This window comes from Paroedura picta, chromosome 3 (genome assembly GCF_049243985.1).
Source record: "Paroedura picta isolate Pp20150507F chromosome 3, Ppicta_v3.0, whole genome shotgun sequence".
Lineage (NCBI taxonomy): Eukaryota > Metazoa > Chordata > Lepidosauria > Squamata > Gekkonidae > Paroedura > Paroedura picta.
In genome coordinates, this window is record NC_135371.1 from 132072386 (window position 1) to 132093553 (window position 21168).

The 21168-nt window shown below is 44.7% G+C and overlaps 1 protein-coding gene across 2 annotated transcripts in view; it reads left to right on the forward strand.

Annotated features, from left to right (window-relative positions):
- Positions 1-19228, forward strand: part of GRIN2C (glutamate ionotropic receptor NMDA type subunit 2C) — a 106181-nt gene extending 86953 nt beyond the window's left edge. For both annotated transcript variants that reach the window (XM_077327888.1, XM_077327889.1), the window contains exons 9-13: positions 2956-3185; positions 4473-4633; positions 8160-8347; positions 13238-13470; positions 17012-19228. In XM_077327888.1, coding sequence (XP_077184003.1) covers positions 2956-3185; positions 4473-4633; positions 8160-8347; positions 13238-13470; positions 17012-18568 — 2369 coding nt within the window. In that variant the 3' untranslated portion in view covers positions 18569-19228. The remainder of the gene's footprint in view (positions 1-2955; positions 3186-4472; positions 4634-8159; positions 8348-13237; positions 13471-17011) is intronic.
- The last annotated feature ends 1940 nt before the right edge of the window (positions 19229-21168 follow it).

Here is a 21168-nt window from a genome sequence, read left to right on the forward strand (position 1 = left end):
ACTCTACATTCCATTTTGTTTCTCAGGCCCTTTCCTCCCTGGTTGTCCCACCCAGGACAAGTCTTTTTGGGAAGCAGGTTTTCCCCCAGATCCCCCACAGCATTATGGTATGTTCTGTCTTCCTTGGCTTTTCTCTGTGAAGTTTTGGGAAAGGTCACAGTACAGCTGGAATGGTTGCTATGGGGGTTGCAAAGTTAGGATTTTCTTGTCCACGTGGACTTTTTAAAAAGTAAGTATGCCAGATGCTGTGAATTCCTTTTTTCATTTCTGACCCCTTCCTCTACATATATATAAAGGGAAAGGCATAGGCCTGCAATGTGAGAATATGATGGAAATGTTCCCAGTCAAATAGTGGCACTGTCTGTAGAACTGCATCCTCAGTCAGCTTAAACGGGGATCCAGTGTGATAACATATTTTCACTTTAAACTGATACAATCCAGTTGTGCCTGAGCTGTGAACTGCTGGCCGGATCACTCTGCCTGATTTGTAGGCCTGTCCATAAATTCTGCAAGTGGCTATGCCTGCTCACGACTTCCTCATCTTGGTGAGCTGGGGAGAAGATTTCTCACGGCTGCTTTGTGAAACTGTCAGCCCCAGGCAAGCCATATCATCCCTGTCCTTGATAAATGCTCATTCAAACATAGACATCCTGACGTGTGTGTGAAAAGAGTCTGTGGAGTGACAGGTATAAATCCCTCCTTGCCCACTGCCACCTTGGACCAGGCCTTCTTCCCCTCCAGAGAGCTCTCCGATTTTCTTGCCATCGACCTTGGGAGAGCTTGCTGCCAAGGAGGGATCAAATATGGGGAAGGATGCTGGAAGTCAGGAGGAAACGGGTAAGTACTAGGAGAGAGCAGCCGAGAGCCTGGAGTAAAAATATACAGCCTATTTTTAGCTTCCATCATCCAGCTCTGTAAAGACTCTGGCAGGACGTGTTTTGCTGGGACCCTGCTGCTTTCTTCCTCTCCCTGAAGTCTTGTTCTCTGGAATTAATTTTTCCCCCAATTCTGGGTTTCAGGGTGTGTGTTTTAAAAAAATGCTTTTTAATGATATCTTGGTATCCTAATGTAGAAATGATACAAGAATCACATTGACACTGGCTTGGGAAGGCTGAAACCACTGAGAAGATAGACATACGGGGTCGGTTTAAAACCCATTGTGACGTTTGGGGTTATTTTCCTGCAGTTATTGGGAGGGCAGAAATTTATTAACAACAGACTCTGAAGAATGACCGAATTCTGAACAGATAGTGATGGAATGCTAGATTTGGTAGAGCCACCAGTGCAGTTATAATACAGCAGGTTCCTTTATTTTCCTCACTTTAAACAAATTTGGAGACTTGGCAAAGGGAATGAAACTCTGCCCGATCACATGCATGACTGGTTCTTTGAGACATTTTTTCCTTCCATCCAGGCTTTGGTACCAAAAGTCAGGTAGGCTGAGGGGAAAATATTAAACCCAGCAGAGTGCAGTGAGACAGTACGGGGATAGCCCCCCTTGCCTGCATGCTTTATGTCCCCTCCCTATTTCTCATCGAAAGTCCAGGGAAAGGAGGGAAATCTAATGCACATGTCCCCATTTCATTCAACAAATGAGAGTCTTAATTGCCTCAAAGCCAAGAATGTTTTTCTCCTATGTCTCTACAATCTGGCAGGAGGAAGATCTAAGCAGTGCCAGGTACAATCCCTGGAAATATTATCCCCATTGATCAGAAAGAGGGAAAGGCCACATTCAAAAACCTGCTTCAGACTAAAGGAAATTAATGCAATAGCTAAACCAGGACCTTAAATCCTAATCATAAAGTATTCTTAACAAGGGTGTTTGGGGAACAAACAAAAACAATTTTGTGAACAATTTATTAAGTGAAGGTTTTTGTTTAATGATGGAAACAACTCCCCACCCAAAAGCAAATTCTGATCCAGGTGTCCAGGATTTCTGGAATAAATATTTTTAAAAGTCTTCACTAAGTTTAAGAAGCCTGCTGAACCCAAAGGTGTATGAATGGAGGAAGTCTGTTGAACAGATCCTTCCATCCTTTTATCTCATAGTGTCTTGCTTCTGTGGAAAGCCAGTGCTCAATTCCTGGGGACCCTCATGAAGTGGGGATGGGGGATGGAGAGCAAGAAGAAGGAATTGGCAAGACTCTTTTCTCAATCTTTGGGTAGCTGAGCAAGCTTATGCAAGGGGAGAGTCAGTTTCATCAAATCCTCCTTCTAGTGGCACCCTTCGTGGCATCCAGTTGCTCAGCAATGACTGGGAGTATGTGTGGGCTTGGTGAAGGGTTTTAGCAAACTCTTTGTGTACTTCGAAGCCTGGATCCACCTCAGTGCATTTGATTTTTTTGCTGGCTTTTGCTAGTTTAAAAGCTTATCAATATCACAGGCTCACAATGTACTAAATCAGAAATTAAATTTACAAGCTATTAAAACAATAGTTTACATCAGAATATTGATCATCATTACTGAATTTAATAAAACAAATGCCATTTCAAGCAGATTCATTCAGTTATGTCTTTCCTCCTTCACGCAAAGACAATTAGCCATTTTAACAATGTAAGCATGATCCCGCACTTTATCAAACTACTCCTTAACATTTGGAATTTTGATTGATTTCCAATATCTAGCATGTAGAATGCTCACAAAAATTACCATATAGGAAATTAATTCTCTGTCTCTAGAAAGAACTCTTACGTTTAGGATTTAAAAGACAGTGATGGATTTAACTATAAATTATATCCTTAACTGTTTCTCCGTTGTTAATTTTTAGCTTTCTTCATTTCCACCATATATGAGAAGAGGAATACTTAACTTTTAAATTTACTATTGACAAATACTTCTCATTTGTTCATGCAACATATGCTGCTAGATGGTGAGGACAGAGTCTACTAAAGACACATGTTATGCCTGGCAAAGAAGTCATGCGGCTCTCCAATCCCTTTTTCTTTTCCCCCCTAGAATCTGGAGGCCCTTCATTCACTATCGGCAAGTCAGTCTGGCTGCTCTGGGCCCTGGTCTTCAACAATTCAGTGCCCATTGAAAACCCCAAAGGCACTACCAGTAAAATCATGGTTCTCATCTGGGCCTTCTTTGCCGTCATCTTCTTGGCCAGCTACACAGCCAATCTGGCAGCGTTCATGATCCAGGAGCAATATATTGACACCGTCTCTGGGCTGAGTGACAAGAAGGTGAGAAGGGCTCAGGGCAGGGGTTGAGTAATAAATCTAAGCTTGCTAAGTGTGGTGATGTAATGAGCCTATCTAGCTTGGAGTAGCCCCAAGGTAAGAAAAATGATTATGGATATATGGTACATAATTGCAGTCTTGGAGTGGATCTTTCCTGCAGTCTCTTTTCCGGTGCAGCTCCTGGAATCACAGCTAGCCGGGGTTGCGGGAGGGGGCACTAGGATGCAACAAGCAAGTCTGTAGTGGTAGGGAGGGACTGGTGAAAACTGATGGGGAAGGGGCCTTTTTACAAGCAGAATTACCCCTCAGCTAATGGAAGAGAACTTCAGAGTTATTCCACTTGAATAGGTGATAATTGGGTAGGCAGACTTCAGGTAACAGCTAAATGTCAGCTAAGATTTACCAGCAGAGGGTAAAACATTACATATTGCCCTTACCTTGAGTAAGGCAATTTTTCTAGGATCCACAAAATGCTAAAATATTGTCATGAGGTGGGCACTCAAATATGTTCCTTTTTTCCAAGGACCCTGGAAGGAAGGTGCAGAATTGAGCGACCCTGAGTCACAGTTAATAAGAGGACCACCTTTAATTGATCTTTTTAAAATTCTGTGGTTAGGTGTTATATGGAGCTAGCATATCTGACAATTTCTGTATGCCTCACCACTGAAGAAGGCCATCACATCAAAACACATTGGGTTGGGGTCATTTGGTCCTTGTTTGATATTTTATCAATTGACTTTGAGCCAACTGGGAAGGGCAGACTATAAAATTAAAGTGATGATGATGTTGATATCAGGCTATTTCTTAGGCCTATAACAGTTTTAACCTTCTTTGAATTAAATACATGTATTTTCATATATTTGAATATTTTTAACAATGAGTGCATTGCATTTATACCATTAGGCGGCATGTTTATATTTCTTCAACCTTCTCAGTACTTGATAAACATTTTAAAAGCCACTTCAAACCAGAAGGAAAGGTGGGGTACAAATATTTTAATACATAAATAATAAATAGAAGAGCTTTCTAGGAGAGTCAGCTTGGTGTAGTAGTCAGGGCTCCCTCAGCCTCACCTACCTCCTGGGGTATCTGTGTTGTGGGGAATGGAAGGGGAGGTGACTGTAAGCTGCTCTGAGACTCCTTCGGGTAGTAAAAAGTGGGATACAAAAAAACAGCTCTCTCTCTCTTTCAGCATGACGTCATGCTGAGATGATAGTAAGACAGCGCAAAGGTCACAATTAGCTCTTGTGGATGACAGTATAGATGTTTTTGTTGTGGCTTCCTTTCCAGTTCCAGAAGCCCCAAGAGCAGTATCCCCCATTCCGCTTTGGAACAGTCCCCAACGGTAGCACGGAGCGGAACATTCGGAGCAACTACCATGACATGCACACCCACATGGTGAAATACAACCAGCGCTCTGTGGAGGATGCCCTGATCAGCCTCAAGATGGGGTAGGCATCTACCAATACCTCTAAGAATATCATGGAACATTTTTTTTTTAATTCACAGCATGCCCTGATTCTTAGGGAACCCACCATAAGTTCTGCAGACAGACAACGACATTGATGGGGTATCCTGTCCTTTGCAGCTTATAGGTATTGGTTTGAATCCACTGGAAGATTTCTGTAGATGGAAGGATTTCCCTCCATGTAATGTGACTTTCTTACCCCCCCCCCCGGGGAGGGGGCAGAGGATAGGGAGGTTGAATGGATGTGTGTACTGTGTCCCCAACCTTCGTGCATGCCCTTGGGGCCTATATATGTAACTGTATAACTCACCCAGCTCATGCAACACATGGCACTATATCATCATCATCATCATTATTATTATTATTATTATTATTATTATTATTATTATTATTATTATTATTATTATTATTATTATTATTATTATTATTACCATTACCATTACCATTACCATTACCATTACAATTACCATTACCATTACTATTATTTAATTTTTAGACCGTCCTTCTCCAAATAGGTCTCAGGGCAGTTTACAACATAAACAGTTAAAACACAATAAAATCCCCATAAAAACCCCAATTTACATCAAACAACATGTCACATATAACATATAAGCGGCGGTGGTCACAATTCTAATCATATTTACCCAACTTCCCCCAAGTTCAGCCTGGTGGGGAGAATAATATTCAGAAAAAGGGTGGCGCCAATGCAACAGATCTAACAATGATCTCGATGTTAGAGATCTCAATATTGGAGGGGATCCTCCGATGGATTAGTGGGAGAGCTGCCCTGGCCTCAACCATATGCCTGGCGGAAGAGCTCCGTCATGCAGGCCCTGCGGAAAGCTGGTAGATCCCGCAGGGCCCTTAGCTCTTCTGGGAGCTCATTCCACCAGGTTGGGGCCAGGACTGAAAAGGCCCTGGCCCGGGTCAAGGCCAGGCGAACATCCCGTGGGCCCGGGACAACCAGTAAATTCATACCCGCAGAGCACAGTGCTCTGTGGGGGGCATAAGCAACCAAGCGGTCCCGCAGGTAGATGGGACCCAGGCCGCGTATAGCCTTAAAGGTCAATACCAATACCTTGAATCTGATTCGGAAACAGACTTGTAACCAGTGCAGATGACAAAGCACCAGCTACATGTGTGCCCTCAAAGGTGTTCTAGTGTGGACCCTGGCAGCCGCATTTTGGACCAGCTGTAACTTCCAAGTCAAAGACAAGGGAAGGCCCGCGTAGAGCGAGTTACAGAAGCCTAATCTGGAAGTGACCGTTGCATGGATCACTGTGGCCAGGTGTTCCAAGGACAGGTAGGGCGCTAGTAGCCAGGCTTGGCAAAGATAGAAAAACGCCGTCCGAGCTACATTGGTGACCTGAGCCTTCATAGAGAGGGAGGCATCAAATGTCACCCCCAAATTCCTGGCAACTGGTGCAGATGTTAATTGCATCCCGTCCAGGCATGGGAGGTGCGCTTCCTGGTCCTGCCCTCTTCTGCCCAGCCACAGGACCTCCGTCTTGGAGGGGTTGAGTTTCAGGAGACACTGCCTGAGCCATCCAGCCACTGCTTCCAAACAGCTGGCAAATGTATCCAGGGTGGAGTCCGTCCGTCCGTCCATTAGGAAGTAGAGCTGGGTGTCATCCCCATATTGGTGGCATCCCAGCCCAAAGCCCCGGACCAGCTGAGCTGGAGGGCTCATATAGATGTTAAAATGTGTGGGGGAGAGTATCGCCCCCTGCGGAACCCCACACGGGAGCTCGCAAGGGCTCGACATATTCTCCCCTATCGCAACCCTCTGCGTCCGGTTCTGGAGAAAGGAGACCAGCTATTGAAGCGCAGTCCCCCTTATTCCAGCTCCGGCGAGGCGGTGTACCAATAACTTGTGGTCGACCACATCAAATGCGGCCAACAGGTCTAGAAGCACGAGAATGGCGGAGCCGCCCCGATCCAGCTGGCAACGGAGATGGGGTCCACATTCTTGCTTCTTTACCAAATGCACTGGATTCTTCACCAGATGTTGTTTGAGCTAACCCATGCACAAGTGTGCACGTGTGTAAAGTGCTGTCCAGTCACAGCTGACCTATTGCAGGGGGCTTTCAAGGCAAGTGAGAAGCAGAGGTGGTCTACCATTGCCTTCCTCTGCAAAGTCTTTCTTGGTGGTCTCCTGTCCAAGTACTAAGCCTGTTTACCTTTTGAGATCTGATAAGATTGGGCTATAGCATGCTGCTTTCCCTCCTTGAGACATTACCTTGCAAAGCTCGTGCCATAGATCAGGGGTGGCCAGACTGTGGCTCTCCATTTGCTGCCAGGGGCTTATGGTAATTGTAGTTCATGGACATCTGGAGAGCCACAGTTTGACCACCCCTGCTATAGACATTTCTAAAACCCTTCGTGTAATATGGTTATTTCAAACACTAGCTGCATAATTGTCCAAACCTTTTGTTAGATTCGTATGCCTTTCCTCAAGACAGCATTTTGATTGTGAAAATCTCTATATTTTCCCATATCATTCAAAGAACAATATTTTATCACTGGGGGGAAAACAACATGCCTTCCAACTTACCACACTTGTGCCTGTGGAATGTGGGGACTGTTTCCACCTCAGGAGACATATCTTGTTTTAGCCTCGCTTTGGACTTCCTTTGGATGCTGCGAGTCGACTCTGGCCTTTCCAAATTTGGGCTTTCCTCTCCTTATTTCCTAGGCTGAAATTCACAACATGCTTTTCGCACTGAGTCTGAACTAGGCAGCCTCCTATCATGTTTTGCTCCCTCCCCCTTTTCAAAAAATGTGGATTTTTGGGGTTTTTGCAGAATGATGCCTGCTTTCACCTTTGTTTTCATTGCGCACCTTATTCCCACCATTCTGTGCCTTTAAGTGCCCCCTCCTTCCCCCAGGGTCCCAAATATAATTTAAAAATAACCAAACCTGAGTTGTAACATTATAACTTTGTAACACTGCTGTGTATGACTGCAAGACTGCTTTTTTAGAAACTTAGAAACAGAATTGTCACGTGATCACGCGCTTCCCCCCCCCCCCCTCAGTGATGAGGAAAAAACAAATCAAAATGGCAAGCATGGGAGAAAAAAACTGATTTCAAGCATTTCTGCATTTGGCCACCCTGAATAAGACCCCGTTAGTCCCTGCTTTAAAAAATGCAAATAATTTTTCTAGGAATTCCTTTGTTGTGGCCATGCCTGAAGAGGTGAATTTCACTGATGAAATGGATCCTTTAAAAATTCAAATCTAAATTATATCCCTAGTGTAGAAACAGTCTCTATCACACCAATGTGGGAGCAGTCAGCTATTAATTTCTTGAAGGCTGTGCACATTCCCTTCTCCAGTCCCAGAGTGCATATACTCCTTTAAATACCACTGTATGGCTTCTCAAATTTTGCTCGTTCATATGTCAACTTGTGGTCCTCTGAGGCCTCCCTTTCAGCCTGTAAAGCTGCAGAACAGAAGTCACTTTTACAAGGCGGTTCCCTTGTTTGCGTCGTCTCTCTGCTTGATTCCAGGAAGCTGGATGCTTTTATATATGATGCTGCAGTGCTGAATTACATGGCTGGCAAGGATGAGGGCTGCAAGCTGGTGACCATTGGCAGTGGGAAGGTCTTTGCCACCACAGGCTACGGCATCGCTCTCCAGAAGGATTCCAAGTGGAAGAGGGCCATCGATCTAGCCCTTCTGCAGTTCCTGGGAGATGGTGAGTATTGCCGGTCTCCTTCCCCAAGAGGGGTTCTGACTCGTGATGAATGGATATTCACCAATAACATGTTCCAAAAAATCTAATATAGCTTTTCCGTCAGACCCAACATTCTACATGATTGCACTGTTGATCTGTCTGCGATTTAAGGCAAGCAGTGTTGTGAGCAGAGGCAGGATTGTTGGCCCTGCTCAGGCCAGCATAGAAGCTGGGCAAGTAACCTCATGTGTAGAACTTACTGGCTTGCTTGGATTCCCTGTGGCCCCGAGTCATCACAGAGAGGCCTTGCAGCATTTGAAACCAGCTGCAGTTCAAATGTAGGTGTGCCTGTAGAGTCATTGCCATTCATCACATTGGACTGGATGATGGCTTCTAGGCTGCAGCAAAATATTTGCTATCCAGTTTAGGATGCTTGATAAACATGCTTCACTTCGGGAGTCAGGGAGGCATAAAGGGACAGGGCTGGGATATGGGGGACATGTCAAGGTACTCCCTCATTCCCCAAGAAAATGGAGATATCCAAGGAAAGCATCTCTTTCTTACGCTTAACCTCCCCCCCCCCCCAGTCACATGGATTGGGTAGACTGCAGAATGGGCAGAAGGCAGTAGGAAAGCAATGTAAGAATAGGCACACACACAAACTATATTTAGAACCATTTAGATCAGCTGCTCATTCCACATATGTTGGATAATACCCTTTCAATGCACTTTGGTGGTAGATTTTCCTGTTTCACACAGGAAACTTCACCTGCAAAAAGCACTTTGCAAGTGTATTATCCAATGTGTGTGGAACTGGTAAGGAGGGAAGGTGGCAGAGTATATCCCAGTCTCACCAGCTCTTGAAAGTTCAGCAGGAAGACTCTGCAGAGGAAGGCAGTGGCCAACCCCTGTGCTTCTCATGTGCTCTGAAAGTCCTTGCTGGGGCCACGATAAGTTGGCTGTGACTTGACAGCACTTTGGACACACAAATCAGGTGTGAATCCAAGAAGTGCTTGAGGGGGCATCTCCCATTTTGTGACCAAACTGCAAGTTAAGGAGCATTTGGCCATCGTGACTGGCAGACACACTTGACCTCTTGAGTCTCTAGAGAAGTCCCTCAAGTTTTGTGCTTGAGGGACTTAACAGAATAAAGTCAGGCTTCTGTCCTTCCAGAGTTGCAGAATCAATATTGTCACAAAGATCTACCAAATGCAAAGCAAAACTATCTTGTTTCATTTTTGCTCCCTTCACCTTTTTCTGTCCTCCTTTTTGGGGCAAAAATTACAGCAGTTCTGTGCTTATTTTAAAAATTATTTCTTCTAAGCTTGAAAGAATTAAACAAAAAGAATCCAAAGAACATCCAAGAGCCCATCATGACTACAGCTGAAATTAAAGTAGCTAGAGTAGGCGCTAAGATCTGGATTGTAACCTCAGGGCAATTCCTCTGCCAGTGTTTCAGCAAAGCCACTGTGCCATCTGCAGATCTGTCCCTTGGTTCTATTCTGCTGCCTATACCCAAGAGCTCCTGCAGTACATTTGAATTCTGGCTGGCCTCTGTGCAGCCAAGCAATCAGACTGAGTTCCCTTGTCAGTAGGGAGAATTCTGAGAAGGATTCATAGATCTGTTCTTCCTGACCACTGTGTTTCTGGTTAATATTAATTCAAGCACAGCATCTCTTGTCAGGTGCCTGGAAAATTCTCTCTCCTTTACTTTCAGAAGGAAATAAATGTTCTCTTATCACTCAGAGCCTGTACAATTGATCTGTGTGCAAAAGTGTATCTATCTACCTATCATCTATCTACTTAATTACCTACATACCTATCTATTTCCTTACCTGCCTGCCTGCCTGATTATCTATCTATCTATCTATCTATCTATCTATCTATCTATCTATCTATCTATCTATCTATCTATCTATCTATCTATCTATCTATCTATCTATCTATCTATCTATCTATCTATCTATCTATCGCAAAGTTAAGGAGCTCAAGAGAAAATATTTTAATGGAATGCAAGCCTGAGAAATATGAAGCATAGTGGGGATCAGAGTCACAGGGGGAGACAGATGAACAGGAAAAAACCTAGGCAAAGGGATGGTGTGTGCAGTTACGGGAGCAATAGAAATACAATTAAAGACTTGACTGGGGGATCACTGTGGGGTGCTGCTGATACTTTCCCTTCCTCTCCACTCAGTAGGCTTGGAGAAGCAAGGAGAAGAACAGCCCTGTGCACAGCTTCCTTTTGGGCAGTCACTCGTTTCTAAAACGATTGCCGTCCAAGCTCAGCCTTGCCTGGATACTGTACTTTCTGACCTGGATACCTGCTGCAGGGGCAGTGATTCCAGATCCACTGGGCACATGGGCTGTAATTGCAGAAATGTTTTTTGTAAACGTGTGAGGGTGCTTTACTGATTGCAGAACTGTCCCCTGGCATTTGAAACCATTTTCAGGGTCAAGGGCTGGTTTAAATTTCAACTCTGCCTTTTTTTTCCAAACTGAGACAAGTGAGGATGCCTCTCTGATCTCCAGCAATGCTTTACCCTTCCAAAATTTATGGATCGACCAAAAGTTTAACTAATTGGGAAAATCTCCTTCCACTATGAATCTGAGCTTAGGAGGCCTGGGAATTCTGTAAACCAAAAGCACGTGTCTTCTGCATACAAAAATTCTGTGCATGCCAATACAGTGTCAAATAAGGAAATGAAGCAAATGAGTGTCATTCTGACTGAAGTAGGAAAATGTCGGGAGGCAAATGGGGAAAATGTCTGGCTCTAAATGCAATGGCTAGGTCATAACTATTTTATTATCATAGATATTGTCTTTGCCTTGCTTTGTGATAATGTGTCTGCTCACAGCCACTGAGAGCATGTCAAGGAATAGCCTGTCTTAAAATGCAAAAAAATCATCATTTAGTAGCAAATTAAGAAAATCACTTTTTCTGTCTGTATAACAATGCACATTGCTTGACTAATTTGTATTCTGGGATTATAAAAGTATAAACAGTGGGAAAATATTTGGGCCATGAATGGGTGGTAGGGGGGTGCATATAGTCAACAGTAAATTTGAATGCAGTTGATGTCAGTAATAAAATAAAATGATTTCTCACACTTGATGACAACAGAAAATGTTTGAATCAGCTTGTTCTTCTGGCACCTCACTCTTTCAGTTTCCCAGGTAGCAAAAGGGACAGTGAGGAAAAACAATACCTCAGCAGAAATGTGCCAGAAAGATCTGCCATCCACGCCCAATGTGGCCGATGTTCCCGCCATGTAATGCTCTTGTGATTCTTGCACTTTCTGCCAATCCTTTTGATACCAGTGGATATTGCAATGAATCATCTTGGTGCCTTTTAAAGCAGTGGTCCTCAACCTTTTTATCATTGGGGACCAGTCAACGCTTGATAATTTTACTGAGGCCCGGGGGGGGGGTAGTCTACTAGAGGACCCGTCATTGGATGGCGCTGGAAGGGTGGGCTTAGCTGGTGGCCGCTACGGCTCCTCTGATTGGGCAGAGGGACAAGAAGGACGGGGGAGCAAGGTGGCCTCTGTTTCTTTTCACTGTGGTCGCTGAAGGCAGCAGGCAGGAACCTCATTGCCGCGGAGTTGTGTGGGCTGCCCTGGGAATAAGGCGCTCCTGGATGTGAGATGAGGGAGTCCTATTCAGAGCAGGAATGCAGAAGTGGAGCTTTGTGACCTGGACTTCTGTAAAGTTGGGTTGATGTTGGTGGGCTGAAGCACCTAATGTCTTAGACACAGCCATGGCCCAGTACCGACTGATCTACGGACTGGTACTGGTCCTCGAACAGGGGGTTGGGGATCACTGTTTTAAAGCAGTGGACAAGGAAGGTGGGTGGAGGCAATCACCCTCCCTGCTGCCGCCGGTCCCCAGCCTGAAAAAGGTTGGGGACCACTACCCTAAGTAATGCAGGAAGATGCAACTACAGTATCCCCAACAGATAGTCATCTAGCCCTTGATGAAAGACCTCCAGTGAACAAGAGTCTGCCATCTCTAGAGGCAGTCTGTTCTACTGTTGAACAACTCTGTTGAACAACTATTAGAAACTTCCACCTAATAATATTTAGCCAAAATCTAGTTCCTTGTCATTTCCACCCATTAGTGCTACTACTGATCTCTGGTTGAAGAGAGATCATCTACTCTATCTTCTGTGTAACCACCGTTCAAGTATTTGAGAACAGGAAAAAAATAATCCAAAAGTATGTAATAAGTATATTAACTAGAGCTGTTAAGATGTCACAGTACTATTTCTGTGTACAATCCTCATGAATAAATGTCTAGTCAGACTAAGTTCTTAGTTAAAAGTTAACTTTTTCTTAATCAGAATCACATAGAGCTGGAAGGAACCACAAAGGGTCATTCAATCTAGCCCCCCCACCTTCTCAGGGACTTAAAATCATACTCTGCTGACAAGTGCTCAACCAATCTCCTCCTAAAAACTTACAGTGGAGACTCCACCATCCTCTGAGGCAGCATATTCTATCTATGACATCTATGTCACCATCAGAAAATGCTTTCTAATACTAAAGTGGAAATTCCTTTCCCATAATTTGAACCCATTGCTCCTATCCTTGTCTCTAAAGCTGCAGGAAACAAGTTGGCCCCCTTTTCAACATGTCTGCCTTTTATACGGTTAAACTCAGCAATCATATCACCCCTTGTCCTCCTTTTTCCCAAGCTAAACACACCCAACTCTCTCAGTCTCTCCTCATAAGGCATGGATTCCAACCCCTCAACCATCTTAGTCACCCTTCTTTGAACACGGTCCAACTTGTCAATATCCTTCTTGAACTGTAGCACCCAGAACTGGACCCAGTATTCCGAATGAGATCTTACTAATGCAGAACAGAATGGTATTATAACTTATATTTCTGTTTGTGTCTGTTTGTCTCCCAGGGGAAACCCAGAAGCTGGAGACTGTGTGGTTGTCTGGGATCTGTCAAAATGAAAAGAATGAAGTGATGAGCAGCAAGTTAGACATTGACAACATGGCGGGCGTCTTCTACATGCTGCTAGTGGCAATGGGGCTGAGCCTTCTGGTCTTTGCCTGGGAGCACCTGGTGTATTGGAAGCTGCGACATTCTGTTCCCAAGTCTCACAAGCTCGATTTCCTTTTGGCTATAAGCAGGGTAAGTTCCATGCTTGCACACTGCCCTTCTCCAGGGAGGGGCATCTGTTCACCTTGAGAATATTTTCTGGTTTTAAATTGGGGAGGGCCTTTTTTGACCTTCCAGGTGAAGGAGAACCAGCCAGACCTATTGCTGGTCCAAGGAAGCTGCTCCCCCCCCCCCAGACCATGGCATAGCAGGAAGTAGTTTCCCACCCTCCTTGCTCTTCCCACCTCAGTGGGTTGGGAAAGCCTCCACCCACCTTCCTTTCCCTCTGCATTGTGAGGGAGAGAAGGCAGAAGTGGGTTCCATTTTGGGGGAGGGAGAGAAGAAGTAGGCCCCCTCACAGCTCATCCACTTGAGCTCAGGGCCCCTGCTAGGACAGACCTGGGTACCATGGGCAAAGTAGCATATAGGGCTGATTAGCATCCTTTCACCTCCTAGGTGATCACATAGATGTATCTAATGATGGGTCTGGTCCATATGTTTTTTGGGAAGCTTCCCTAGCTCCAGGTCACATTCTAAAAGCTGGAAGAATTCCTCCCTAATGAAGGTTTTTCTCCTGGCCATAGCTAATGAATCCATACACACAAATTGTGCATTGATTCAGGGTGGGGGTTTGAGGAATTAATACCCAACCTAAAAGATTCTGGAATGGGTATGGGAAGAGAAAACACTCCTTGCTTTTTTCCCTTATAAGTGAACCTATAGATAACCTTGTTCTCACACTTTGAATAAGATTTCATTACCTAGAGTGGAGGCCAGATCAGGATTTTCAGCAGCTTGATTGAGGCCAGGAAGCAACACTATAATTAATTTGCCATCAGGCCAAACTTAGATAAATGTATAAGAAGTATGGCATGAGTTTATAATTTGGCATTTTAAGATGTGAGTTTCTTCTCCCTTTCCTTGGAACAATAGAAATAAAGACATCTCTTGAGATAAGCATCAGTTAAAGAGAAGTTCTTGGTAGGTTGTGGGGGGGACCATGTCACTGTGGTTTTAAGCTGTGGGAATCATCTGGAGACCGGAGAGAATTAGAGAATTATTTTGGTGTCTGTTTGCTTTCCCCCGAAGCGTGTAACTTGCTTGTTTGTTCAGCCTTCTTTTTTTTATAAAGAAGCCTGACCCGCAAGTCCAGTTTCAACAATAGATATGTGGGTTCAGTCTTACTATTTGTTTTTTAATCATTTCTGTCTGTGATCTAAAAATGGTCCTCAGTGCAGAAGAGATGTTTTTCTGCCTTTGAATGAGCTTCAATAGGTCAGCATAGGGGCTAACTCTGTCATCTGGCGTGTTGGTGACACATGTCCTTGTTAAAAAGACAAACAGAATCCTGTTAGCTAGAGCAGGTTAAGAAGGGACTGTTTCTCTTCCAGATTCCACATCTTTGCACAGAGACCTGTCAGGGTTCAGAGTATCTCTAGCTAAGCAGCCAATTCAGATAGCTTTGTAAGAGTCTGTCTCCTCACAACAACTTAACTAGCATCTGTAATATGAAGGGCAGATTTATTGGGGAGAGGGAGTGGTCCTCCATCCAAGTAAGGAATCTGCTTAGTTTCCAAGCCCTGCAAAGTTAGATGCCAGTATGGAGTGGATATGTGAAATCCACATAAGAACTTTTGGGGATGGGTTAGGTCCCATTGAGAACCTACCAATTGCAGCATACCAACCCAAACATTTAACTGAAAAGGCCCACTCCAAACTCCACAAGAACTTGTCCTGCCTTCTGGTGTCTTTAAGGTGTCACAAAACTCTTGTTCATTTTTGCTGTAACGTGCAAGCAACATTTTGTTATCATGGGATTGTTACTGTCTGGGATTGTTATCTGCGACAGTTCCATGATCCTTAACACTTATGAGTTAATGCGTCCCCTTACAGCAGCCTTTCTCAACTTTTTTACTGTTGAAAAAACCCTAAAACATCCTTCAAGCTTTGAGAAACCCCATAAGTGGTGCAATCATGCAGAACATGGTTGAGAAGCATAGCTATGTACATGCTCCCCTGCAGACCCATCATTGGCCATTTTGGGAGGCAGGAGGTGGGTCAACATGACTGTATATGGTCCTATCATCCAATAAATGTTTAATAAATTTTAAAAATGTATAAAGAACTAATTAACTCCTACCCATTTGGGAAACTCATCCAGGGCCATCAAGAGACCCCAGGGTTTCACAAAACCTTGTTTTAGAAAGCCTGCCCTATGGTAAGATGAGCTCCCCATGTGCCAAGACAAGAAGCTCATAGCAATCTTACTTTTGTCAAAATTCATCCACCTCTTTCTCTCTCTCTTACAGGTGCTAAAAGCAATTTGTATAGAAATGCATCACTTATGCTTAGTTCATGGGAAATGTATCTGAAATTAAACCAATAAAAGAACCATACACAATCATTCCCCAATTAGAAATGCACCAGCAAAATGAACAGGGAATTGATTTGCCAGTCCTCACCACAGTTCCATTTTCATTTCCAGAACATATTGTTTGTTCCTTCAAAACACACAAACACCCACCTTGGCGGTTTGCTTCCCCCACTACCTTATCTGATCAAAGTGAAATGCATTTGAAATTATGAAATATTGGGCTGGTGTGCACTGAAGCAATAGAGAGAGGATTTGCTCATAGAGAACAGGGATTGGATTTCTGGTATTAGAATAGCAGATTTTCTTGTTTGTGTCTTAGCTGTGAAGGGCTTCAGATAAAGTGCTTCAGAGTTCGGGAGCTATTGTACTAGCTTCTACACTTTCCAAATCTGTATTTTCTGAAAGGTTTAACTATCCAGATTAATAGTATTCAATTGTTATTTAAGGAGCTCAGTGTAGTAGCACTTAACCAATAACCACTGGAAACTCATAGCTTACACAGAGAGAGAGAGAGACATCTCTATATATGAATGAGCACTAAAGAGAAGTGCTCTTGAAAATATGGAATCCAAAAAATGATCTTTTGCCATTAGAAACACATCTATTTGTTAGGAAACCATGTCTAACAAATATCCAATTAAAATGTAAACTCGACGGAACTTGGATCAGCCAATGTTTGAGGTGCCTATAGGGACAAACTTGTCAACCAGCTACCTCCAGTAACACGAAGTCGGCATACCCAGGTGATCTGATCCAGGCCAGTGTGTGTGTGAGAGAGACTTTCCTCCCAACCTATATTTTAATATTAGGTTTTAATTGTGATAGTGAGATCTGCTGACCAAGACCTGACAACTGTTATGTTTTTAAACAACGAAAGTGCCCCAATCTTTTTCCCAGCAGACTATTTGTGGAGGAAAAAGAACCCCTCCTGACCATGATGGAAGTATCTGATTTACAACCCCAAAAGTAGTGTCAGGCTGATATAACTAGCAATCACCCTCATAGTCTTTCCCAAATACTTATATATTCTCCAGGTCTTTGAGCTACATGTACTTTGAACATCCTTCATGAAGTTGGTGTGTCCAAGCCTCAGCTTGCCAGCTCCGCCCTTCCCAAGATGTGCCCAGTTGCATTCTTTTCTCCATTCACTTGGGAGCCTTTTTGATCATTGCATTCCTTTTCCTCTTATTTCCCTCCCAGGGCATCTATAGCTGTTTTAATGGCGTTCAGAACCCGGAGAGTCCTGTTCGTGTTCACAAGCCTGATGTCACTGCTAACTCGGCTCAAGCCAACGTGCTGAAAATGCTGCAGGCTGCCAAAAACATGGTGTCGACGGCTAGTGTTGGGAACTCTTTAGAGAATGCAACGCGCACCATTGAGAATTGGTCGAACCGGAGTGAAAACCTCCAAACAACCTTCTCCTTAAGGACTCCTCAGCTTGTGGTTCAGAACACAAGTGGTCCTAACAGGCCAGACCAGTTCTCCAATGCAGCAACAACCGAGAAGCTTGGGAGACCCATTACACCGTTACTTCCCATGCCCCAACAGCCTTTGGTGCCAGCCAATGAAATCTGGACAGAGACAAGTGAACAGCCACAGATACTTCATCCAGTGAAGTTCCGAGGCAGCTTTTCTGAGGATAAGGTTCTTCCAGGTTCCACTGTGAACAGTTCCCCACACTGCTTTGTAAGAACCATACCTCAAACTCGTATCAAAAATCATGTGCCACTTGGAAACCACCTTAGTGCTGCTCCTCACTCTCCTGTAGGTTCCCTTAGGGAGTTCCTCCCACCTCAGCATAAGCAAAAGCTTCCCATGCCTAGAAGAAAGGAAAGGCTCCACCCGAATGTTCAGCTGGTGTATGGAGAAGGTGGACATGACAGTTCAGCTCAGATGGCAAGGCTGGTTTCCATTTCTGAGAAGAGAAAGGATTTAGAAAACCACTTCTTGCCTCATGCATGTGTACACAACTCCTTCCCCAGAGCTGGCAGGACTTGCAGACCTTTCATATACAAAGAATCTGACACAGTAGAGCAAAGGAGGGAGAAGCAGAGCCACAGACATAACCTCCCGAGGTCAACCTGGGAGCAGTATGAGAGGCCACAGTCTCTAGGCATCTGGAAGCATCATGGAACGTCCTCTGTCTATGGGGATGTGCCAGATCTTTTCCCCAAATCTGGTCTAGCTCCAAAAACATCACCAGTGCCTGGAATCCATCATGGAATCCACCACTATCCTACCAATGCCCTCAGGCCAAGTCACCCGTGCAATAGGAAATGTGTGGCGGCCAATAGTTTGCCTTGGAAGGACCAACAGCTACTGCATTCTCAAACCACAAGGCTCCCTTCATATCGGGAGGCCTGCCTACAAAACAGCTCAGGCATGCACAGGGCTTCTTCCACAGTGGTGCACAAGCAGTATGCCTACATGAACTCTTACACAAACCTTCCTATTTACTGGGGCCACCTTTATCAGGGCTTTCCTCGACTGTGTGAGCAGTCCAGTGCTACCCAGCACTGTTTCACTCGAGCTCCCTGTTCCCCATGCAGCAGGGATTTTTTGGTCCATGAGCATGGTCCAAAGAGCATGTACTTTGGTAGCACATACAGAGACTGCAGGGAACGGACCAGGGTGGATCCAACATTTCTCCAGTCGGTTGACACAGATAGGAGGGACTTTCTGGCCACCCAGAGGATGGGCAGCCCTTATGCCACAAGATCATGGAGACGTATCTCTAGCCTAGAATCCGAAGTCTGAGATGGAAAAGGGGATGCTGCTGAGGGTGTTGGTACAAAATCTGTAACCCTATTAGCATTTATACATGCGGGGGACCACTCATTGGGAGCCAGTAACCCCAACAAGGGCAACAGGCGAACTCATCCAGTCTGCTTCTTCATGCTCCACTGGTATCAACAAGAAAGATCTTTGTCTCTTTTCTGCTGACCTGGATCCAAATAAGAGCAAGTGACCTTTCTCCTTCACTAACTGATGGAACAAAACAAACAAAACAAAAAAGGCAGCAGCTGCTGAAGGTACTTAAATGACTGATTTCCAAAGTCTTCCATCGCTAGGCACTGGGACACTCATCAAGCGCAAGAAGACTCCCATGGTGGTGATTCACAGTCATGCTGTCTCGTTGGGTAGCTTAAGTATCAATTTCGGCGTCAACCATTCACATTTCAGTGCCAGTTTATCTTTCAGAGCATGCTCTCTGTGACGCAGCTGGAGATGCCCAACGGCCTATTAAGAATTAGGACTATCTTGCTTTCCCATATGCACTGACCTAAATGGGGACTGTACAAAGGACTTACAGGCACATACGTGTGATATTTTAGTGTTTACATTACTTTCTGTTTCCTCATACAGAACCCCAAATGCCAAAACAGAGGTTATTAAAGACACACTTCTTAAAATGTATTCCTTTCTTCATTCTTTCCTTTTGGCTGGCCTGGTGTAAGGTCGCTTTCCACAATGTCCTTAGGGTCAAGAGGGCCAAAGGTATGGGCTTACCCTTTGCGAGGAAGCCAGGAGGAAAGTCCACAGTGAATGCAAAGCAATGCCTGCAAAGAGCACAGGTTAGAATAGGAAGCATGAACCCTCTGGTGTTGGAAATTCCCCCCTTCCATCCCCATTTATTTGCTTTAGAAGGGCTTTGACATCACTGCTCCACCTTAGAGCCAAAATGCACTTTTCAGCAGTAGCTGCCATCACTACATCCAGGGCAGTAGGAAACATTTTTGGCAGATGAAGGAAGACAGAGACTGAGCATGCACATCCCGCCCTCACAAAACAAGAGAGCAAAACGTACCGGCCACGGTCAGGCCTGTCATCCACAATATGCCTGTAAATTAAGTGATGAGACTTTTAAAAGCCTGTAATATCCTTTTGTATCACTTCAGCTTGTGAAGAATATAAATCAGATACCAAATATATGCCAACCCAATCCCCCAGGAAAGAAGCATCCAGCTATTGTATAGATTTAAACTTGCAAGCCTGGTTTGGAGTTGCTGAATCTAGTCATAGCAGGCCTGCAGAATGATCATTGTTGGGTTAGATCCTGCCTTGTTCTTATGCTTGCTCCCATCTGATGCCACTCCTTATTGCAGTCCCCATCAGTTTCCACGTGGGTCTGAAGGTGCAGCCCAGTGGGTGGGTGGGTGGGTGGGTGTGGGAGGGGGGAGTTCCTTCCTCCTTCACAATGGAAAAGCAAGCAGGATCTATCCCATTCTGAATACAGTCATGGAATACAAGTGCAGTTGGTCATGATGACATTTTCAGGGTGAGCTTCCGTGCTGTCTAGAGCCACCTATCAGTTCTCTGGGTCACGAAAAATGCCATTCGGTTTCTGAAATATTACCTGCCCAATATCTGGGAAATATCACAGCTTGGCATTGCCCCACCTGCTGTCCCCCCTCCCCCACATACTTAAAGGAAAGTTGACAGTCTGAAAGTTCAGGAAATACTTCAATTTGGTTCGCGCTTTTTTTGGGGGGGGGCAGCTTTGATACGGCTTGTCTCTTCATTTCCACAAGGCCTGTTTTGTGTTTCGTTCACTTTGTCTCATTATAGTCACAGCAGGATCAAAGGCCACCCACGGAGTCTTCACCTAACTGCTAATCTTTCACTTTAATGTCACCAGATAGCATGAGACTTTGGGTGTGACTAAAACCATGTCTTCATTTGCCTTCACTGTTAGAGCTGCCACTTTTCCAAATTGGACCTGCGGGTGAGGCCTGCTAAGTTGCTGGAACAAGGTGGCACTTCAGGGTGAAAAGTGCTGGGAACTGCTGCTCTTTGCACTGGCTGCTGGTGTGAAAGAGGATTGTCTGTCTTTTTTTAACCTTGCACTCTATAATTATAATTCCATAGTTCATATCCCAAGGGTGGGGGTAAGCCAGAGAAGGCCCCCAAAGCCCACTGGACCAGTCTATGCATGCATGCACACACAGAGTGCAACTGTGGCCAGACCTACATGTTCCAAATTGGCTTTGACACTGTTGGTTGCACATTTTAACTTTATAGGGTTGGGATTCCTCCAATCATATTTGACACCAACAGTCAAGGATGAAGCATGGGGGAACTTGGTTTCCAAGTGCCCAGGGCCCCGGTTTGGATCACAATTGTGGTGTGAAGGTTCTTCAGCATTCCCCTCTGTGCCATCTTCCCAGCACAAAACCATCCCAGGGGGCAAATAACACTGCCCAGTGTCATTTCAGATTGAGAAAATGATACAGGAGATAGCTGAAGGATCTTCTCCTCTTTGCAGTATTGTCCCAATCTGAATCAGGCTAGAGCTTTTGGAAACTAAGTCCCCCCACCCCCCACCCCATACACACACCCTCCTAATATCTGAACAT